This window comes from Micrasema longulum, unplaced genomic scaffold (genome assembly GCF_059751315.1).
Source record: "Micrasema longulum isolate JH-2025_06_02 unplaced genomic scaffold, ASM5975131v1 h1tg000034l, whole genome shotgun sequence".
Taxonomy (NCBI): Eukaryota; Metazoa; Arthropoda; class Insecta; order Trichoptera; family Brachycentridae; genus Micrasema; species Micrasema longulum.
This window is the reverse complement of record NW_028277241.1, coordinates 14,095-38,875: the sequence shown is the minus strand read 5'-3', so window position 1 is coordinate 38,875 and position 24,781 is coordinate 14,095. Positions and strand designations below refer to the sequence as shown.

Sequence of the window (24,781 nt, the reverse complement as noted above, 5' to 3'; positions counted from 1 at the left end):
AGTATGGACTTGGAAAAAACAGGGATGAAAGTAGGCTAAATGCTGTCGAAATGCGATCTCTCAGGCGAAAACTATACACGATAGATGCACAAATGTTGAGATCCGTACATTATGCAAGGCTAGGATAAACATTATTGACAAAATCAAGAAAGGAGCTTTGCATTGGTTTGGACATGTAGAGCGTATGGACAGCGAAAGAACGGCTAAAAATATTTACATTGCGAATGCTGATGGATGCGGTAATAGAGGAAGACCGAGTAAGACATGGTATGAAAATGTTGGGATTCATTCTGCGTACTGCCAGGGTTTTTGAAAATACCCGCGTACTGAGAACTCTTTAACAACTCCTTGGTGCGAAGTAGACTCGAGAGTGGCTCGATGATTTGGGGGCCACATGAACTGAAGTACTCTCTTGTGATAGAGAAAATCCAAAAGAAGTTTCTGAGATATCTCTACATGAGAGAGTGCGGGTCCTTGGCTCTATCCGACCGAGTTCCTCCAGGGTATGCTTGGCTACAACAGTTTGGAGACTAGAAGGAATGTGTATTTGACTACACATTTTTATCGATTGTTGCGCGGTATTGTCGATAATCCTGAGATTATGATGAACATTGGTTTGTATGTTCCTGATAATTACCTAAGACAGCGTAGATTGTTTCATATTCCGATATACAGGACCGACCTGCAGATGGTTATGCCTGTTGGAAGAGCTACCTCTATGCTGAACAACATCGCTCTGGATATTGATCTGTTCCATGTATCCGAAGGGGTTTTCCGGAGCAGGATTCTCCTACTACTTTGACGTGAATCTCTTTCATGTATTTTTTCTTTTTTATAATATGTACGTATTAAATGTGTGTTTGTAATGTATATGTTATATTTAAATAAATGAATTGAATGACCAAATCCAACAAATACTTGAAGATGGACATTTTAAAAGTCGGAATAATCGGCACGCTTGCATGATAAGATGTATGAATGTAAAGCAAGCGAGATCTGTATGCAAAGTTAGAGTTATCTGGCGTTCTATCCTCCCTGCCTATCCTTACAGAGAAACGGCGTGATGGTTTTTTGTTTGTTTGTTTGAATCACTCAATTACTTGGCTTCATTAACAGAATATCCTCTGATCTTACTAATGTCCGCACTATAAAAAATCTTTATCGCTCAACTGTTCGCCCTCTTCTAGAATATGCAACATCAGGTTTCTAAAATAAGACAGACATTTTTTATGTGCAGTGTAAAATATGAATAAAACACGACATAAAGGAAAAGGCGTCTTCCGAACGTTTGCACACCGAGTATGAAATGAGTGGAATCGACTACCTACCGGTGTATTCATCATATATTGTTGTTTTCAGGTCCCCTGCGCCGAGGAGCGGCCAAAATGACACGACACAACAGTCTGGTAATTCGCTCAATCGATTCATTACTTGCTCTTCAAAATGTATTTTGTTTGCCGCTCAATAAACAATATAAAATATAATACGATTATTTGGAAGAAATGCTACGTCAGTCAATGTACGAGTTGGACAAGAAGTGAAATTGTTCAAAATAAAATGAAATAAATATTGTCAATGTGTTTTGTCTCGGCTGCTGTCGCTGCAGTGTCCGGAGGGGGCAGCGACAGCAAGGAGAGCGTGGCCATTGCGCTCCTGTCCGAGTCTCCCAATAACAACGACAACGCCATTTTGCTCTCAAACCTGACCAAGCACATGATACTGCACTGGTGAGTCTTCCTCCTCCATTCCAGAATACATTACATGCTAGGAAATTCAGCTCGCTTTATCGGCCCTGCGGGCCTCAGTTGATCGGCCCCTCGGGCCTCATTTGAATTATTAGAATCTCGGGCACTGTGAAATTTCACCCTTTTGAGCCTCACAATTGATTTTTTGCTGTTAGGAGCAATCTAAATATAATAATGACCCGGGGTGTGGTCCCGTGGTCAGTGTCGCGGACACAGGGATCAGAGGCCCGAGCATCGCACCACGCTCTACCACAACTTGGTTCTCATTTTCTAATAAATAAATACTTTGGGTAAATCATAAAAACACAAATATTTCTTTAAAAAAATATAATAATCTGTCACTCAAAATAACGCTTAGAACATAAATATTAAAAAAATAAAAATATTTATTAAAAAAATAAAATAATAACAATATGTCACTCTTAATAATGCTTCAAAAACCACACAGTTATAATATATTAAATATCCCGGCTGCCTCCGTGGTGAAGTGGTTAAGACGCTATTTCTTAAAGTGTAATTACTATTGCAAAGCGTAGTATTGCCTCCACTCCAAAACTTATTATTTTTTCTTCTATTATTTCGTCGTGTATGCTAAAGTTATGGGCTTAAATGGGTTTTTATAAATAATTTTGAATATTTGTTAATAAACTAAGCCAAAAATTAAAAAAAAAAAAAATTTATGTATCGTATTATCAAGTTTTCGTCGGTGAGTTCTGCTGATTGGTGAGTTGGCTTCCCGTAAACGGGAAATCTTTTTGAAAAAAAATCATCAATTAGTTCTTCAGAACTGACGTAGTTCATTTTAATGAATTTTTTCATGTTTTTTAGAAACTTCGCCAGACAATCGAATGCTTTAATTTTTACCGCATGTAAGAAAACATTTTTTCTATCGAATTTCTTGTAGCACTGAACTTCCTAATTTGTTTTTATGATTATTTTTTATATCTCGTTGAACACATGATGAAAGCGCATCTTTCAAACTTGATGGTAAATGTAGATTCATAGTCTTGCAGCCCGAATGATAAACGAGTGTGTGTAACGACAAGTCTGCATTCTTAATTCTCTGTTCTCCGATCCCTAACTTTCCTTGCACGATTGTCGCAGCGACGAGGAGGCGTGCATGTCTCTCCTGTCGGCGCTGATATCCATGGCGCCGGACACGCTCAAGGCGGACCACGCGGGGCTGGCCATGCCGCGCCTGCTGCGCGAGGCGGCGCGCCTGGCCGACGCGCACCGCGGCCACGGCCATCGCCGCCTGCTCCCGGCCGCCATCTCCTGGCTCAACACCTGGTAAGACAGTTCACAGATCGTTACAAGCATTACATTCGGTCCCTACTTCGATAAAGATATCGAGCTATTGGAAAAAGTCCAAAGATGTGTCATGAATCTCCAAATTTCTGAAAAGGCTTCCTTACCACGGTAGATTAAAAGCATTAGAACTTACATCATCAGATGAACGAGGGAAGAGATGGCACTCGATAGAAACGTTTAAGATACTCGATGATTACTATGACTACCCCCTGTGCGAGATGTATCCATTAAATCCCAACCAATTGTAAAAATCATTTGTTCGTAGCTTGCTTGAATTTAATTCTATAATATAGTCTAGAATTGTTATGAAAATAAAACTTTGTTATTAGTGTTACACAATTTTATTATTTTACAAGAACACAACTATAGTTTCGGGAGAGCATTCCTCCCATCGACGGGTGATATAAAACTAATATAGTAAACACAGAATATTGTTCATTATGTCATAGAATTTAAACAAAAAATAAACAAATTAATCAGTAAAACTTAGAGCAGGAGGGTTTTTTTCCGCCTTATTTATTTATTTATTTATTAACGGACATTGTCCATGTATACAATTTATAAGGTTTAAATATTACAATAAAAGAATAGTTTAAAACATTTTTTAAAAAAAGAAAGAAGCATTGACAAACATAAGGGACATCGAGACAAGATCTGGACTATTTATTTAGTGCTCGTTTAAATCGTTGTAAACTTAAACCAAAAAAGTCCAGATCTTGTCTTGAGTTAACAATACGACAAAGACGGGTCATTGGAGAATTTAGGCCATAGTTTGTTCTATGCTGATCGATGAACAGTACTTCATTGTTTCTCAATCTACGAGTCGGAATATTGAATTTTACTTGTCCCAGTAATGATGGAACATCGATTACACCATTTAGTATGGCGAACATATATATGGAGTCAATATTAGTTCTACGTTTTTGTAGACTAGAAATATTTAACATTGACTCTATTTCAGCATAAGAATAATTATCTCTCTCTAGTCCGAGCATCCACGCTATTTTTCGAAGCAAGCGATGTTGGACTGATTCAATGTGATTTATGCGATTGACATATAATGGAGACCAGACCACTGAGGCATATTCAAGAAGAGGGCGAACAGATGAGCAATAAAGAGTTTTGATTTTACGGACATGAGTAAAATCAGAGGATATTCTGTTAATGAAGCCAAGTAATTTCAGTGATTTATTTACTGTATTATCTATATGCTCGTTGTACGTCAGTTTATAGTCCAAAACAGCTCCTAAATCTCTGATGGACTTGACTACATCAATTTTGGAGTTTTCTAATAGGTACTCGAAGGAAATTGGTTGTTTTGTTCTATGAAATGACATTATTTTGCATTTTTTAATATTTAGTTCTAATTTCTTGACTTTACACCATCGGTTAAAAGAGTTGATGTCTGATTGAAGAAGAAAGCAGTCATGTAAAGTTTGAATTATTTTATTATGTATGGATAGTTATCTAAAGTACAGATATGAAAACATGATCAATGAGGGACAGGACGTTAAGTCGAATTTATTTCTTAAAATTTAGCACATTAGTGAAAGTTGCAATAATTAATTAATTAATAAAGTCCAAGATTTAATGTGTGGGAAGACATCGCTCGACTAAGAGAGTGTTAACAGACGCGGGTCTAAGGGGGTGAGTGGGGAGAGGGGGTCGCAAAGGGAACATAGTCAATAAAGGCGAGGGGTGATTAATTGTGTGATTATTAATTAGGTTGTTCTCAGAATTAAAATTTTTGTGAATTTCTATCATTTCTAGATTATTCATATTACTGCCTTTGTTATTTACTTGGTGCAGGTGTTTGAGGGTGTGATTAGGAAATGGGTGGTTACTGTCTATTATATGATTTGCAAATTCCGAGAAATTATTATTGGTCAGGCAACGGCGGTATCGTGATTAGAATGACATTTTTCAGCAAAAGTGATAACATAACTTTGTAGTAACGTCTAAAGAGTGATTTATATTAACACACGAATAATAATTTGTATCTGGCATGTTAATTTATTTTTTTTAAATGCTTGACACATAAATCAACATAAATATTAAACCAGCTTTAAAATTAAAAAAAACTAAAATAAACCTAATTATTAACAACGTTCTTACAAGGTTATATCATTTTGAAAAACGTTAGAGATGGGACAAATCGATCGAATCAAAAAATAATTCATTTGATGTTGTTTATGAGAAAAGTAGAAATGTCTTATTTTTTGGTGAATTATTGTCCTAAACACACTATATATATAATAGGCTGGTTTTTGCGTTTTTATATCAATTTTCGGAAACAGAGTTTCATGTTTGCATGAAAAAACTATTTTACTTCACAAAAGTCAACAGATGGAAGAGTTGTGGAAATGTGGATTTTTGAACATAGGCAGAATGGTGAATGTTACACAGTGTGTAAAGTGGCCAATTAAACCAGCCAATGACAGGTCATAAGCCCTGTAAATGCCTAGACTCACATATTCCCTTCTCAAAAATGTTTTTTTTGTTTGTTGTTTTTCAAAAATTTAAATATGAACAACTCCCTAGGAAAAAAATCCCTCCAGTCTACAAGCATTTGGACATACTCAAAACACGGATGCTTTGATTAAATGTTATATATACTAATTAATGCCAATCTGTTAGGGCTTCCATAAGCCTGTTGATTGGCTTAAAAAAACACTAATGCAAGTCAGAATTCACCCAATTAATAAGGCGATTCGCTTGCTGAATACGGTTTCTGCGGATAATATGGATCTATTTTTCTGTACATATCGGCAGTTTAGCAGCTATCTGCTTTCTATTAATAACGTCATTATATTTATAGTCTGCATTACGTAATGGGTTAATAAATAGCCCATAAAGTAAGGCAGACTACCATTTGTCAAATAAGTAAATATAATTTGTACAATATGGGATTGCCTAGAGATTTTAATAAAATAAATCACTCTTTTCAGAGTTGTACTGTTCCTAATTTATAGCACCTCAAAACTGTTCAGTCCGCTCCGCCCCATCTTGTATATTACATAATGGTCTCTCCCTGTACAGTGTCCAGGCGCTGAGCGCCCCCGGGCCGCTGGAGTACCTGGAGATGGGCGGCGGGGACACGCAGCTGCGCGCGCAGCTGGAGGCCGCGTGCCACGCGCTGGCCTACGTGGCGGACGCGCTGCACTGCGGCGAGGCGCGCGGCCCCGCGGCGGGCGGCCTGCCCCCGTGGGACGCGCCCAGCGAGCCCCCGCCCGAGCCCGACTGGGCCGACGACCAGCAGGACGAGGGCGACACCAGCGCCGATGACTCCGTAAGATTTTAGAGTATAGAGTATTTCTGTAAGAGTCAGAATAATTTTCACGAGAAATGCGAGGCAAATTGCTAAATTGCCACGTTTTTCTTTTCCCAGGACGAGGACTCGATGCTGTACCTGAAGTTGTGCACGTTCACGACGACGGCGCGCGAGTACATGAACCAGCACTGGTACCACTGCCACACATGCAAGATGGTGGACGGCGTGGGCGTGTGCACCGTTTGCGCACTCGTGTGTCACCGCCAGCACGACGTCACCTACGCCAAGTACGGCAACTTCTTCTGCGACTGTGGCGCCAAGGAGGACTTGAGGTAACCAGATTCTAAAAGGCCTTTTGTCTACACTTTCCTGACCTTTTCATTAGAAATTTTTATCCGAAAAATAAGTAGAAAATAATCAATATTCTTGTTTTGAAATGGAGAAGTTTTTCAATATTTCTTGTAGAGTGGTTAAAAAAAATGAAACGGTTATTCTCCCGAAACGGCTGAAAGACTTTCACGAAAATAAATTAAATTGGCCTATTGTACTGTCCTCTGACATTCTGTTTATGCTAGGATAATAGTTTCAATGCCGGGACGAGACAATTTTGTCCCGTCCTCGTTTAAACGAGGGAGTTTAGTGGTTTCAACAAAATATGTGTATTAGTTAATAGCCTATCGAACCGAGACAATTTTTTTTTTTCTTTATTTTTTTGTGTCATCGCTATGATTTTTCAAAGTTTTGTAATTATTTTTTTATTTATTTAAAAACTCAATATAAATATCAATATACAGTTTACATGCATACGCACCTTTAAAGACAAACTGTTACTAAACGAAATTTTTTAAGAATTTAGTTACAAATGTTATTTTTACAAAAAAAAACTTTTCTGAATTTGATGTTATAGTGTAAATAAATATCCATCATTATGACCCCAAAAGATGGCTCAAAGCACCATGATCTTAAATTCTATTGCGAAAATGCCTTGCATTGTATTTATTTAAATTTATTTTTGATTAAAATTGTTTAGTAACGGTTTGTCTTGCACGCATTCACAGAACAGCTCATAATTATGCCGAGCTGTTGGACTTCTGGCTGGCTCCACACCACTCCTGCTGCTATCAAATTAGCTATCCTATCCATACAATGGCCATCCCCTCAATCCTCCCCTTTTTAATGTGTTTCTCTATTCATCTTCACTTTATTTCCTTTTTAATTATTTTTTTTAGTATGAATTACATGTTAAGTGAATCTTTATATATATAATTTGTCTGTACGTGTGTGATGTCACTGAACTTTCCCAAATGGCTTAACCGATTTACGTGCGGTTTTCAGCAAAATGTAGATCTTTGTGCTGTGCGTGTTGCAGATATAAAATTTTCAATCGAATATGTGAAAAAAAGGTGTTTAGAAACGTAAATCTTTTTTTCATCGACCTACCAGAATGCATATTAAAAAAAAATGGAAGGATTTTGTTTTTTTGTGTTTAAAAATAGTTTATTTTTGAATGTTTACAAACAACTTTTGCTTTTTATGGATCCCAATCAGATTCTTTCCCTACATTCTTCCCATTTATTGCTTTTTACTGGATTTTTTATAATACTTAAATAATATTAACTGACATTAAATACATTTTTGTAAATCGCGTTCATAAATAAAGTGCTCCACTGTTGGTTAAAAGAGCCAAGTTTGACATTTGCAAAAATTATTCTATATTTGAATATAAATTATTTTTAGTTTTGGAATTCAATCATAATCAAGTACTTAGGTACCTACTTATCGATGAAAAGTATTTTTCCAAGGTAATAGCAGGCAAGCTAATGCTCGGGCAGGACAACATCTGTCGGGTCCGCTAGTTTTCTATAATACTTTATCTACTTTTAATGTAAATTGTAAGAGCCCTCTGGGCGTTTATTAAATAAATAAACATTATAATATTTTCACTATCAAACAAAATATTGATAAACATTTATATTTTATATCACGTAAAATTACTCGAATATCAAAAGTAATACACAAGTTTATCTGACATCTTAATCAAAGTAAAATAATAATAAGCAGAAATTTTAGGCGGGAAACATGCGTTTAGTAATAAACAAACGAAATTAAAAAGAAGCGAATATATTCCTTGGTACCTACACTCTACACAGATGCGTTTCTACTATCATCTCCCAGGGAACAGCCAAATGTGAACCAAGTGTTTTTACAGTTATTTACTAGGAAAAAGACAATAGATCCTGTTTACTGCACACCAAAATAAAACAGGGACGAGTTTGAGTATCGTCTATTGTTTTGTTAACCTTAATAATAAGTTAAGGAATGCTATCTTTGTTTAGTTTTTTATATTTTACTTTTTGTACTGTAACATGTTCACTTAATTGCCATACTTACTAGTTCTTTGCTCAATGTGTTATTATTGCGTTTTTTAAAATTATTTTTTATTATTAACTTTTTAAAATCATTCTTATTTTGTTGAAATTCCATTTGTTGATGCGTTTTTAAGCTGCAAGACTTTTTGTGATGTTAGCTATCATATTATGTAAATGTTATCAACTATCAAATATCTAAATTTAGTAAACGGTGTCTAGAATTTCATCCGTCCATGCGCTCAGTAGCTGCAAGACTTGTTATCTAAATTCTAATTTTATAAATTTGCTTTTTATTTCGTTTTTAAAATATAACTTAAACTCTAAACTTCATTGTCAAATAAAAAAAATTGAAAATAAAAATGTAAATAGGGGCTAGATTTCTTATTGTCCATGCGCTCTGTAGCTGCAAGACGTTCTGTTATCTAGCTCATATATATCATAATTGTAATATATCGTAATTGGAGACGAGGAACTAGAATCCCAACAGTCCATGCGCTCTGTAGCAGCAAGACGTTTTGGGATATTTATTTATTATACAGCGCCCTTGAGGTGATTTTCACAAAAATGGCGCTATATAAATTATCCAAACATTATTATTATTATTATTATTAAACACAAATTGACTAAATATCTTCAATACACTATGAAGAGATGAGGGGAAATGGGAAGAAAAGAAGTAGGAGAAAGGGAAAACTCATATATTCAGATAGTGACATTTAAATGTCTAAATTTAATTTAAAGTCTCTGACATATTCCACAATCTTGGCTACCTGGAGTGGCTACTTCTGTGAAGCAGGACACAAAAATTAGAGTGCCACATGTCACCTAATATCACCCTAATAAGACGATACATATTTATGACAGTGACAGTGAAAATCTACAAGAATGTTTGTTGGCCCTCCGCAGTTGCCAAGCGCTGGTGAAGCGCAGCTCTTCCAACTCGCTGTCGCTGTCGCGCCGCGCCGGGGAGTCGTCGGAGCAGCCGGCGCCGCCTTCGCTGCTGCGGCGCCGGCCCTCGAGCCCGCTGCGCGACGCGCGCGAGCCCGCGCCGCAGCGCCGCCCGGCGTACGCCTCCAACCTGCAAGGTAATGCACTGGAAAACCTCGTCTTTACGTCTCTCAATTTTACATTTTCCAACTTTTTACACGGAAATGTTCAGGACCCACTGTTCTTCATACATTCTAATTCAAATATTCCCCCAATTGACATTTTTTTACATTTTTCATCACCCCGGTTTTACGTTGAAAATTTTTCCGAATTCATTTGATGTGTCAAAATAGCCAAAATTATATCGTAATAATGGTGCCGACCGCGGCCGCGCGCGCCACTGCGTGTACCAGGCGAATAAGGAATAAAAACAATGTCTTCTATCAGAATCAGTTCTCTATCATCGGGGAATGTGGTCTCCGGGCGACGCAGTCATCTCAAAATTCACTGGAGATGCCTAGCAGTAATTTAATAAAGTCAAAATTAGAGAGGGCTTACCTGCGTATGAGGGTATTACTTGCTAATCTGTGAAAATCCAAAATCTTAAAAAGCTGAGATATGAATTAAAACTTTTTCAGAGTATTATTATTATTAAAAAATTATTTGATATGTTATCCGAATATAAACAAATTTGTAATAAAATGGTTACTGGATTTTGGTAGAGAAAAATTGGAAAACTTACTAAAAAACATTCTAAAATTATAAATGATATAAATGTATTGTATAACTTCATAATAAATTAACTAGTAGGTAGTCATGTTATTGTTTATTTTTGCATAAAAATGTCTGCCTTAAAACAGGTTGTGCCTAGTTAGGCAGACTAGACATGATCCAGAGAAATCTATTATCTTAGTGTGTATGTAGTAGATAAAGAAATTGTAATTTTTGTTAATAAACCATAATTATTATTACTATTAGTAATAATATTCCATACAATCATGTTTTGAGTATATCTAACTGTTTGCAGACACGCTGGACTTCCTCCCTAGGGAGTTATTGAGATCTAAATTTGTTGCAACAGAGGGAAAACATTTTTAAGAAGAAATTTGGAAATCTAGGCATTTACAGGGTTTACATTCTACTTTACACACTGTGTAACATTCACCATTCTCCCTATAGATTTTTTTTATCCACGTTTCCTCAACTCTTGCGTCTACTTTTGTGAAGAAAAATAGCACATTGTTAAATTAACTAACTGGTAAAAGAAGAAGTATAAAAATTGGAAAATTGTTTTCAGGAGTCGCTTAGTAGGTGAATTGGTTCAGCCGGATGAATCTCCCCCCGTGATAAAGGTTTCAGCTCTTACTTCACAGAAGTGTAATAGACTACTGAACTAGGCCAAAAATATATTTAAAAAAAATTTGTGTATCGTATCAGCGCTATGATTTTTCAAAGTTTTGTATTTATCAAATTACTGCTCGTGTGACATCTCAAATTCTCCTCCGCTTCTTCTTCATTGGTTCTGCCGATTGGTCCGTTGAATTATCATAAACCAGAAATCTTCCGCAACTCTCTTATCATCGGCTGATTCATATGAACTATAGTCCTTAAAATATAGCATAATTAGAATGACAGTTGTCAGAAAAAGTGACGACATAACTTTGTAGTAACATCTAAGGAGTGATTTATATTGACACACGAAAAATCATTCGTATTTGTTATGTTAATTTAAAAAAATATATAGTGCTAATATAAATCAACATAAATATATAAAATTAGCAATGTTTGAGTTTGTCCAAATGCTTGCAGACTGGCTGGATTTCCTCAGTGGCCACTTAAACTAGCCAATGACAAGTCATAAGCCCTGTAAATGCCTAGACTTCATCATTTTGCAAAAACGTTAGAGATGGGACAAATTGATCCATGTAATTTGATTGAAAATAATTTGTTTAAAAATGTTTTAGAAAAAAGTATAAATCTCTTATTTTTTGGTGAATAATTGTATTAAACACACTATAATAGGCTTGTTTTTGCGTTTTTATATCAATTTTTGGAAACAGAGTTTCATGTTTGCATGAAAAAACTGATAAAATCGATTTGATTGGTACATGATCAGTGATCAGTAATTTCCCATCACTATTGACATGAGTTTGGCAGCTGTCATTTGAATCAAGCTAAATTTTAAGGACTATAGTGACGAAAGTAGTCAGTTTTTATTTAAATATTTTTTATTCTTATTTTTGTACATTACGATTTGATGCTCTAGTTTTTACCGCGCGGAAGAAAACTTTTTTGTATCCAATTTCCCGTAGGGCTGAAGTTCCTCATTAGTGGAATGTTAGTTACCACCTGCGCCAGAAACCCATACCCAGCTGTGAAGGTTTTGAGACCAGCTCTCGTGGCAGCTTATTTCGACCACCAACGACCTTAATCCATTCGAAATAAATTGATGTTCGATGTTTCCAGCCATAGAGCCCTCGGTGTGGGAGTCTGACGACTGGCGCGCGTGCACGGAGGGCCTGCAGCGTCTGCTGGGCGCCCTGCGCGGGCCCGTGGCCGCGTCGTGCGAGCGCCACTCGCCGGTGGGCCGCCACGAGCGCGCGCGCCGCGGCCTCGCCCTGCTGCATGCCGGAGACGTCAAGCTGCACGTCACGGACCAGCTCATGGTGCCCACGCTAGGTAAATGATGCTCGGTGTTTGGCAATATGAACCGCTGGACACGGGAAAAACCTGTTTTTTCTTTGTTATTAAATAATAATAAAACATGTCCAAAATTCACAAAACACTTATGGAACAAAATAGAATGTTTAAATAAATGTAAGTACGACAAATAATGACTAAAGACCCATAGTAACATTTAAATAAGTACATTAAAACAAATGAGCATAATATGTACATAAGTACTGTAAGAAAAAAATACAAAAACATGAGTACACAAATAGATAAAAACACCTTTCATATTTACAAAGTAAACAAGATGAACGTACTACTTACTATTAATTTACGTATAATTGTTGAAGTCCCATTGAATTTATTTTTGAGTACATTTAAAACCCAGTTAATCTCTCAATTAATTTGATAAAAATTTAATCCATATTGAAAACCGACTTCACAATTTTAGTTGTAATTTTAAAGACACTTAATCGTGCTTCACATGCGTTTATTGCGTTGTCTGAAGTAATTCCCTAGTCTCTTATCATTATACCAACTCGAAGGTCTGAGAAATTTGCAATTTGCACTGAAAACTGACAGCTCAAGAGTCTGAAGTTAGCTTCCGCCATCATACCAACTTGTCAGTAAGTTGAATAAAAAGACAAAACTTCGAAATCATCCGATAGTTTATTGTTTTAGACATTTTAATTGTCTCCACTTTTGTGCTGGAATTTTAAAGATTATTTGTTTCAGCTTTACAAACATATTCGTCTCTTAGTTGTTATTTTAAAGACTGTTTATTGTGTTTTACGGACATTTAATATTTATGAAAATGATGTTAAATAAAGATGATATAAAAAAATGGTTCAACTGGAACAAAAAAGAATTTACTGATTTAATTCCTACTCTCCATTTATATGGAATGAATTGGAATGTAGTTTAGGGGTTTTACTTTTTATTATATAAATATAAGACGAGTGATACTTTAAACCACAAATTAATTCCACAAATTTTAATCCACAAATTTGTGGATTAAAGTATAACTTTTATTCATATAATAAATAACAATGAACTTCCATCAAGAATTTTCACTTACAAACTTAAATGTTTTAGGGGTTTTACTGTAAATACGAATTAAAAACATGTTGCTAATTATTCAATTATTTACAATAAGAGAACGCAACGAAAAGGGGCAGCAATCACAGCGCAGAATACACGGACTTGGGATAAATCACATTTCATTTTTGTGGAGCATCTTAGCTATCGGTCCACGGGGGGTCGCCATCACAATGACATCGTCATCTTTATAACTACCTTGGTTTTTTATCCGCTCTTTCTCTTGTCTGCAGGGTCGCAGGAGGGAGCGTTTGAGAATGTGCGCATGTCGTACACGGGCGAGCAAGGACAGACCATACGCCAGCTGATCAGCGCGCACCTGGTGCGCCGCGTCGCCATGTGCTGCATGGCGCTGCCGCACGGGCGTCGCCAGCACCTCGCCGTCTCGCACGAAAAGGGTACGTTCAACCTACCCCACTAAATAAGTGAACATATCGGATGGATGAGATACCAACTTATAGCTACCCGGGTCCCGATTGCAATTGGAAGTTAACAGAGTTACCATTAAAATACTACTTATTGTTTATTCAATTACCAACTGGTTTCAAAGCTACCCATGCTTCTTTATCAAGGTGTAATATCTTATTTGATAATTTTAACAGTCTTGTGAAAATACCCTATTGTTGGTAAAGTAAAATCGTATTATCTGTATAAAAATGTGTATACGGTTCGATTTACGCTGATTTACAATTGCGCTGGTTGGTGCTGGTGTGGGATTCCCCGGTTCTGCCAACACCAGACGACAGTAGGTGCCGCGATTCTAATAGCAAACACACTTTTACACATTGTTTTATTCTACTACCGTGTACGCGAGCAGCCTTTTGTGTGTGTGAAATTGTTTCCGAGTTAGTTTTCGTTTTGTTTTTAAGAAAAATAGAAAGGTATGATTATATTTTTTATTTTACTATTATTAAAATTAAAATAATATTCAAATATTCGTAGTTTCTGCTATGATTCTGCAAGAAAGGAAGCAGCAATCAAAGCAAATGAAATTAGATGCTTTTTTTAAAAAAGCGTGAAATTGAAAAGTGTCTCTAGGAACGAAACCCAGCATAAAACGACGTTTACCTGTATTTGTTTGAAATTTTGAAGTATCTTCTTTGGTGACCTGAAATTGAACATATTTCTAGTCATATTTTACTATAGAGAACAATTGAACACAGTTATACAGAAAGCAGGCAGCCATAGAAAAGTGAAACTGAGATAATAGCCATTTTGTGAAAAGAGTGAATTATTTTTTTTATTATATAAATAAAACACGAGTGATACTTTAATCCACAAATTTGGAATATCCAGTGACCGGTTTCATCGCTTTCGCGACATCTTCGAGACTGGTATCTTTATTAAAAAGTTAAATGTATTTATACAGAACAGAGGTGAGGATACATAATTCAAAGTTATATGTAAGTAAATTAAATAAAGTTATTTTTATCTTAAGGATCATTATCGACAAATTTTCTATGGGTTAACTAATGAATGGATATAATGTTATTTTAATGAGTTTAAGTATTTTATTTTATTGTTGGTGTCCCATCCTTCGTGAGTGTGGTTTTGTAAATAATGATTTCTGAAAAACAAAGGGTAAAAAGTCATTAGTAAAATTATATTACAATGGGTAAAGTAATTGGGAATGCACATGTGTTATCTGTTCATTAAGTAATTCTACGTCGGGTTTATTTTTTAATCTATTAATTTCGAGAATTTCTAATTTGTCAAGTTTATAGCCTTTGGGTGCAATATGAATTATTTTTTAATTCGAAGGAATGTTTGTTTTCTATTAAATGATTGGCAAAATTTAAATTATCTTTATTATGAGATCATTAAAATAACATTAAATCCATTCATTAGTTAACCTCATTAAAATAACATTATATCCATTCATTAGTTAACCCATAGAAAATTTGTCGATAATGATCCTTAAGATAAAAATAACTTTATTTAATTTACTTACATATAACTTTGAATTATGTATCCTCACCTCTGTTCTGTATAAATACATTTAACTTTTTAATAAAGATACCAGTCTCGAAGATGTCGCGAAAGCGATGAAACCGGTCACTGGATATTCCAAATTTGTGGATTAAAGTATCACTCGTGTTTTATTTATATAATAAATTACAATGAACTTCCATCAAGAATTTTCACTTACAAACTTAAATGTTTAAGAGTGAATTATAAAATCTACACAATAGTTTGAATGTTTTTGACTTTAACAAACATAAAAAATGAATACATAATTTTTTTAAATATTACAAACAAGAATCTTATTGTGTATTTGACCAGTGTAAAAGATTTTTAAAGTACCATAAGATTTTTCTAGTTTTGTCAGTGTTTTCTGCAAATTGAGAAATGCTGTTTTTGTGATCGACACCTTTTTCCGGAGGTGATTAATATATTTTTTCCAGTTTTTTATATGAAAGCGGTCGGGGTGTTTTAAGCAGAACATAGAATCGACCTTACTGCACCCGATAACATCAATATCTCATTTTTTCCGAAATTGTGCTTTCTGCATAACTACATTCAATTAATGTTTGATAAAGGCTCATGATCTCTCTTTGGCTGGTCTAAGTGATCACATTACACACTGCTTAATATTCACCGTTCTACCTATATTGGAACATGCATACTTTTTCTAAAATCCATCTGTTGATTTTTGCGAAGGTAAAGAGCTGAATTCTCTATTGATTTGTTGAATTTGTCGTCTAATGAGAAAAGTGTCCCCCAGGAAAAATCACGATCCTCCAGCTGTCGCAGTTGCTGAAGCAGGCCGATTCGTCGAAGCGCAAGCTCACGCTCACGCGGCTCACGTCGGCGCCGATCCCCTTCACCGTACTGTCGCTGAGCGCCAGCCCCTGGAACGAGGACCTGCTGGCCGTGTGCGGGCTGCGCGAGTGCCACGTCGTCACCTTTACCGGAGGCGGTGAGACCTAAAAACACATTTTTTTTTATTTATCTAAAACAAAAAAGATCTATAAATGTAGAGGAAGCTAGGTCTGTGTGCAAAGACAGAGTGATGTGGGATTCTATCCTCTCTGATTTTTTTTGTTTTTTATATATATTTGGACCCCTGTATTACGTGTCATGTACAAGGCTAAGACGCTCGGAAAAAATCGTTTTCGTTTGTCTTGGAAATGGGATGTTCGATCACTGATTTTGGTTTATTACCTTTATGAGTCCGATTGCCATTGTTGCAAAGTCCAAAAACAATGGCGCGTGATAACTACTTTGTCTCCTCTCTGATTACCTCTACGGCGAACTGTTTGTTATAAAGAAATTGTGTATTTTATGACCTAAGTGCAGTTTGTGTCCAGACACGGCGAAGTAAACACATCTGTGAGTTTTTTTTTCCGCTTTGAACTATTGTTCGGCATTATTTACTAGTAATAAAATCTACATTTTCAAGGGTAAAATGTCTAAACCAGAAATTGACGAAGGACGCATCGGGCACTTACTCTAAGAATCTGCAGTACAGGAGTTGTTATTCTGCCCAAGATTATATACTTGGATAATTTATATACAGTAAAACCCCCGTTATACGTTTTTCAAGAGAGCAACAAAAAAATGTGTAAAACTGAGAAAAACTTTAAAGTGAGGAAAAGAAAAATGTAAATTTCATTAAAATATAATTATTGTACAAGACTATACTAAATTTACTGTAGAAAAATTGTAAGAACTGTCCCGATTGGGGATTATTCATATTTACCAATGACATACATAATTAAAAATATATTGTATTTTTTCAAACAAAACTGCAATGTGTTATTTTTTATTGAATTTAAAAAATTACATGCTTAAATAATTTAATTTAATAACCTTAAAAACACGAAAATAAATATTTGAATTTGCGTAAAATGCATGTACCGATTTTTCCTCTAAATATTGGGCAATTTTATTTATATGGTATCACTTTTTTTAGTATGGCACCACAAAATTTCAACTGTCATTTACATCGCGGACTGTTTCATATTTTTATAACTGTTTAAACTATCTCCTTTCCAAATTATGTTTATAATTTCTAATAATATTTCTATTGCTAAATTTTTATACTTTCTGCATTGTAATTTATTAATGTAAAAACTTTATTCTTCCTAAACATGCGTCAATCGCATGTCACAATTTAGTAAAATGTCAAAATTAGACACTTAAGCAAAATGGTCAATTACACTGCACCTACTTTGAATTTAGTTTGAGACAATAATATACACATTTTTTTATTTACCTCGATTTTACTCTCCATTCACGCGGCGGCGCACGGCTCGTCTTTTGACAGATCGAATGAGTTATGAAAAAATTCGACGTAAAACCGGGGTTATGAAAAATGTAAAATACATTGATGGGGGGAAAATTCAATGAGAATGTGTGGGAAAAAATGGGACCTAAATATTTCGGTGTAAAAAGCGGGAAAACATAAAATCGAGGAACGTTACAACGAGGTTTTACTGTAGTTCTAATCGAGTTGTACACGGTGCTGCCATTTTATAAATTTTTGCCAAAGATACAATTTTCTTTCCTTCTATCCTACAGCATAGTCCCAGCAACGCAAATAAAGATATTATATTAAGCGATGTGTTTTCTCTTTTTTTAATTTATTAGTGATAGTTTCTTTTCGGGTATTAGTGTCATTATTACACGACGCTCGACTCCGATTTAGTTCCCACCGTGTACCGAACGTTATGCGCGTATCCCTCAGGCTCCGTGTACGAGCGCCTGGTCATGCAGCCCGCCCTGGACCCCGGGAACTTCATCATCCGCAGCATCTGGCTGCCGGGGAACCAGACGCAGCTGGCGCTCGTCACCGCCGACTTTGTCAAGATCTACCACCTCGCCAAGGACTCCTCTCTGCCCGAGTACCACTTCGTCGTGCCCAGCGGAAAGGTAAACAAAAGTATATAATTCCTGTGTAGAGTGAAGGAAATATGGAGGCCTATACATTTATTTACAATAGCGATGACAGCTGTCATTGTGGTGTATGTCGGCCTCGTGGTGTAGTGGTCAGCGCGTTTGCCTATCATGCGAGAGGTCTCGGGTTCGGTTCCCGACATGGTTGGTATGAAATATTTATTTGAAAGGGTGTTTTCACACCAGAATATTTCATAGTCTCTGGACTCGTACCCGAAGCGTAAGACTGATCATCTTACCTTCATGTAACAAAAATGATCAAGATTGGATTTAACAACGTTTTGAATATGTCCAAATGCTTGCAGACTGGCTGGATTGTCTCTCAAGGGAGTTGTTCATATTTCAATTTGTTGCAGTTGTGTTCAAACATAGGCATAATGGTGAATGTTACACAGTGTGTAAATTGGCCACTTAAACCAGCTAATGACAGATCGTTAGCCCTGTAAATGCCTAGACTCCAATATTCCCGTCTCAAAAATGTTTTCCCTCTCTGTTGCAACAAATTTAAAGATTGGATTTTTCTGCAATCAAATTTCTTTAAATTTATAACTCTCGTGATCAGGAAGGATATACTAATGTGGGCCAATCAGGAACTTCTCAGCATTTGCTCACGTGGAGAGGAAACCACTTAAAACTCTTCAGGAGAAGCCGGCCTGTTGGCAGCAGTCAGCAGTCAACAGGCCTTCCGTTCCACTAGAGGAGTGTTCAGCATTTTAATCCCTACTTTGGTTTATTTTACCAATTGCCCGCACTATATTGACCATGTACTCTTCCTTAAAATTCCTGTAAAAAAGAATGTGTGAAGTAAAAAAAGTTGGTTTGTACAAATATTTAAATATATACTTGTGTGATGGCAGGTCCGAGACGTGACGTTTGTGTCGCTGGAGTCGGGGACGTATATGCTGTGCATGGGCAGCTCGGGCCACATCTACTGGCAGACCATGAACGAAGATTCTCACGCAGACAAGGGACTCTTCTATATAACCAACACCGTCGAAGTCGTGCACAATGATATCAAGGTATTTTCTACTACAGTAAAACCCCTGTTTTACGTTTTTCGAGGGAGTTTTAAAAAAAAGTGTAAAACTGAGGAAAACTTTAAAGTGAGGAAATGAAAAATGTATGGAAAAAATGAAAATAGAATTATTTTACAAGATTATACTAAATTTACTGCAGAACAACTGTAAGAACTGTCCTGGTTAAGTATTATTCATGATGTAATTTAAAATATTTTGTATTTTTTCAAACAAAACTGCAATGTGTTATTTTTTATTGAATTTAAAAAATACACGCATAAATAATTTTATCCAGGTACTTAACCTTAAAAACACGAAAATAAAAATTTGAATTTGCATAAAATGCATATAACGATTTTTTCCCTAAATATTGGCAAATTTTATTTATATGGTATCACTTTTTTTAGTATGGCACCACAAAATTTCAACTGTCATTTACATCGCGGACTGTTTCACACTTTTATGATAACTGTTTGCCCTTTGATCCTTTTCACATTATGTGTGTATAACATCAAATAATATTTATATTGCCATTTTTTTAAAACTTTCTGCATCGTAATTTATTGATGTAAAGACTTTATTCTTCCTAAACATGCGTCAACCGCATGTCACTATTTAGTGAAATGTCAAAATTAGACACTTAAACAAAATGGTCAATTACACTGCACCTACTTTGAATTTAGTTTGAGACAATAATATACACATTTTTTTATTTACCTCGATTTTACTCTCCATTCACGCGGCGGCGCGCGGCTCGTCTTTTGACAGATCGAATGAGTTATGAAAATAATTCGACGTAAAACCGGGGTTAGGAAAAACGTAAAAAATGTTGATTGGGGGGAAAATTGAATGAGAATGTATGGAAAAAATGGAACCTAAATATTCTGGTAAATAAAAACGATGTTTTACTGTATATATTCTTTGTATCATACTTCTGTCATATTTTAATTATTTGTATTTGTGGACGGGTTGTTTGTTATTTGTATAACTCGGATAAAAGGCCAACAATCATCAATGATTTTTTTACTTATTAAGAAAGTTATATATCCTTTTCTTTTTTATCTATTGCTTAATGTTATCAACTGGTAATGTTATTAAAAATTACAAGTCCCATGGTAATCACAATTTGTTTTTTTGTTGCTTTACTGCGAAGAAGCCAATTTCTTTATTAGCCAGTCGGCACAATAATACTTCTCCATCCGCAGGACGTAGCAGGTCAGGTGGGGGGCGGCGGTGTGTCCATATACTACTCGCACACCCTGAAGATGCTCTTCTTCTCGTACGGCCAGGGCAAGAGCTTCATGGCACCGCTCATCTCCGTGGAAGACACCCTCAGAAGTAAGGAAACTCTCGACACGAGTTTTAATCTCTAGCGTCCCTGGGCTCACATATGTGGACTTCTGTTTTTGTTTTATTTTTTTCAATACCTCAAATGATTTTTTTACATTGGCAATACTTTTATTTATTTATTCATACAAATACATATAATACAAAAAAAATAAAAAATCTCTGAGGCCGTGTTGAGTTGGGATACAACATAATGAAAAGTGGAAGGATGCATATTATTAAAAATTACCAAAAATAAAATTTATTAAATAAACATGTATTTAAATGAACATCTGGGCAACACTCTTAATAGTATGTAAATCTATGCAATGTCTCGTGGCAGTCTCCTGCAATGGTATCTTCCTTTAGACAAAATCTGAACTTGTACACTTCTCCTGAAAATGGCTTTCGTTTTGGAGAACTGAATATGTTCATCCAGGACGTTGAACACTCTTGGGGCCACAAAAGATAAATTTCTAGTGAATTCGTTGACCACAAAAGTAGCACATAGCATTTTTTCAATGGATTTTAACGGGTTATTGTGTCTGTTAAAAATCTTCAAGTGTTAATTTACTCAATAAGATAATTGATTTTTAAATTGATGTTTATTTTTTTTAAAAAATGTAAAGTTGTTTGTTTAATTAATTAATCAATAAATACAGTAATATAATAATAAATTATGAAGTAATTATTTTATTCATTTCGTAAATGAGAAAAAATATATTTTTTTCCTTTAAAATTTTACCGTCTTCAAGATTTATAAAAAAAAAGTAGTAACAGTTACCGTTCACAAATTAAACTGTTTTGTAAAACTGTTTCTAAATGACTGTTAACAGCAGCGTTGACAAAAAATCTGGTACAAGCAACTACCGAATCAGTTCCACAAAACTCTTACTTGTAATGAGTAGTTAGGAAATGTGAAACTGTTTCTAAAATAACAGTTTATTAGTAATTGAAGTCGGAGAACGGACGCAGCATCCTCATATAACGAGCGTCTCGAGGATGCGGCGATGGACCTGGCTCGGACACGTGCTACCCATGCGTCAGGAGAACCTGAACCCGAGTTGCCTGTTCTTTAAACCTGCGGGCTTACGCCGTCCTGGAAGGTCGTCGATGACGATCTTTCGACTTTATTCGGCGGAACTAAGGGGCGCTGGATTGACGTGAGGGGAGGCGAGAGTGCTGTCTGGTGACAGGGTCTCCTGGAGGCAATTGGCGATGTCCACATGCTCTACTTAGGAGTGGATGCGGAAAAGAAGAAGGAGAAGCTATGGCCACGGGTTTCGCCCACACTGCTCTAAACTGTTATTTAGACATGTGAAACTGTTTCAACTGTTTGGGGAGATTCCATTCAACATTGCAATATATTATTGTTTTTGAACTTGCATTTTATATGTATTTTAACTTGGCTTATATATTAATCACTCTGAAACAACCCTTTTTATATTTTTTACAATTCTCTTGCAGAAGTGACACAGATAACGCTGAGTAATGCAAGCGCGGGCGGCGGGGGCGCGCAGAAAGAGGGGCGAAGCAAGGGGGCGCAGTCTCTGTGCCAGTGGCAGGAGGTGCCGGGCCACCCGGGCATCGTGACGGCCGTCCTACAGGCCTCCAACAACCCCGTGGTCATCATGCTCAGCCCCCAGGGTATCCTGCTGCAAGAGATCAAGGTAAACAGAACTTCACATTTATCTAATTAGAATCCTGTTTTGAATTTGAAAAATTAGTATTTTTGCTATGGTGTCGTAAATAATGAAAATTAGTCTTATAGTGAAGCTAAAATTGTTATTAATCAAAGTGGAAAAATGGTGTATTGTTGGTCAAAATTGCGCTGAAATTGTATCATTGGTAAATATTGCTTTGTAATCGGTGGTATCATTGGTTAGAACTGTAATGAAATCTGTGCATCACTGGTTAATGTTGCACTGAAATCTGTGCATCACTGGTTAATGTTGCACTGAAATCTGTGCATCACTGGTTAATGTTGCACTGAAATCTGTGCATCACTGGTTAATGTTGCACTGAAATCTGTGCATCACTGGTTAATGTTGCACTGAAATCTGTGCATCACTGGTTAATGCTGCACTGAAATCTGTGCATCACTGGTTAATGTTGCACTGAAATCTGTGCATCACTGGTTAATGTTGCACTGAAATCTGTGCATCACTGGTTAATGTTGCACTGAAATCTGTGCATCACTGGTTAATGTTGCACTGAAATCTGTGCATCACTGGTTAATGTTGCACTGAAATCTGTGCATCACTGGTTAATGTTGCACTGAAATCTGTGCATCACTGGTTAATGTTGCACTGAAATCTGTGCATCACTGGTTAATGTTGCACTGAAATCTGTGCATCACTGGTTAATGTTGCACTGAAATCTGTGCATCACTGGTTAATGTTGCACTGAAATCTGTGCATCACTGGTTAATGTTGCACTGAAATCTGTGCATCACTGGTTAATGTTGCACTGAAATCGGTGTATCATTGGTTAAAGTTGCACTGAATTTGCTGTATCATTGGTTAAAGTTACATTGAAATTTATGTATTATTGCTTAATGTTGCACCGAAATTGGTGTTTTATTGGTCAAAGTTGCACTGAAATCGATGTAATATTGGTTAATGTTGCGCTGAAATCAATTTAATATCGGTTAATGTTGCACTAAAATCGGTGTATCATTGGTAAAAGTTGCACTGAATTTGCTGTATAATTGGTTAAAGTTACAATCGATGTATTATTGATTAATGTTGCACTGAAATCGGTGTACTATTGGTCAAAGTTGCGCTGAAATCAATTTAATATTGGTTAATGTTGCACTGAAATCGGTGTATCATTGGTTACAGTTGCACTGAAATCGACATTTCATGTAGCAAAATGAAGCTAATATTCTTAGGGTATCATTATTCAATATAATCATTCTGTAATTATCACGTATGTCTACGTAATCATTCTACAATAAAATATTTGATGTTGACTCATTTATTTCTCGTCATTTAAGTATAAATGTTCAGAATGTCTCTCAACACATTTTATGCTATCGACAGGTGATCCCGGCCAAGGCGAAGATCACAGACATGGTGGCCGTGCGGCACACCGCAGGCGGCGACAGCAAGACCACGCTCATCCTGCTGTGCGAGGACGGCAGCCTGCGCATCTACGCGGCCGCGCCCGAGCTCACGGGCCACTGGCTGTCGGCCAGCGTGGCGCCGCCCCACGCCGCGCCGCCGCGCGCGCGCCGCGCCCGGCGCTCCAAGGCACCTTTGGTGAGGGATACGAGGATTATAGTATTCAACTTCTAAATCTACCGAGTTCACACTTCAGAATTTGGTCAATTTATCTCTAAAATAATGAGAAAAAAGAAATAAAATGTCAACTATAATATCTTCTTCGTTGAAAACCATGCCTCACCATGACAGATCACACTGGGACTAACTTTTTCAAAAGATCGAAGGAAGTTAGGACACTTCCAAGATCCCAAATTAATGGTCACTATAATTGCCCTCTCAAAGAGATGCATTAATTATTTTTTTACAATGTACATAAGAGGTAAAACAGAATATTAAAAAAATAAAGGATAATTACATAGCAATGAAATACATATTAACAGTAAAAATAGTAAACAAAAAATCCCACAAGGCATGGCCTGTTCGTGGGTATACATGAAATGTTTATGAATATTTGCTCCTATAATAAATAGACGGGTATAATATTTTTGTGTAATATAAAAAAGAGAAAAGAAAATATTCTGTAAAAGATAATTAGGTACTTTTTTTTAATGGCAATAAAAAATATTTTTAAAAAACATTAAAATATTCCTTATTATCAAAGGGCAACAAAATATATCATAGAAAAAAAGAGTCAATATCTTATCCAGGATAGTGCGTGTTTTTTTAACTCATGTGTGGCTATGCGGTAACGGATGTCTACCTCGGGTAAAAAACATTCAATAACTCTCTTATTTTTTTAAATAACCAACTCATATTTTTTGTAATCCTTATATGGACTTTTTTACACCAAAATAAGGAAACATTTTTATAAAAAATGCACGGGCTTTTTCTATAAAAAATAATTTCTTCATTTTGTAAAATGAATTAAAACAAACGAAAGAGATGCCAGTATTATAAGTGGTTTATTAAATTTTATAAGAAA

At 36.0% G+C, this 24,781-nt stretch overlaps 1 protein-coding gene across 1 annotated transcript in view; it reads left to right on the top strand.

Moving 5' to 3' along the window:
* LOC148285441 (E3 ubiquitin-protein ligase UBR4-like) overlaps window positions 1–24,781 on the top strand; it is a gene marked incomplete at its 3' end in the record, with an annotated part of 74,454 nt that overhangs the window by 36,347 nt on the left and 13,326 nt on the right. The window contains 14 exon segments of the mRNA XM_088225175.1: window positions 1,360–1,401; window positions 1,607–1,727; window positions 2,850–3,035; window positions 6,096–6,345; window positions 6,445–6,659; window positions 9,603–9,781; window positions 12,090–12,302; window positions 13,625–13,789; window positions 16,117–16,311; window positions 18,082–18,266; window positions 19,148–19,309; window positions 20,512–20,644; window positions 22,100–22,302; window positions 23,677–23,895. Coding sequence (XP_088081301.1) covers window positions 1,360–1,401; window positions 1,607–1,727; window positions 2,850–3,035; window positions 6,096–6,345; window positions 6,445–6,659; window positions 9,603–9,781; window positions 12,090–12,302; window positions 13,625–13,789; window positions 16,117–16,311; window positions 18,082–18,266; window positions 19,148–19,309; window positions 20,512–20,644; window positions 22,100–22,302; window positions 23,677–23,895 — 2,468 coding nt within the window.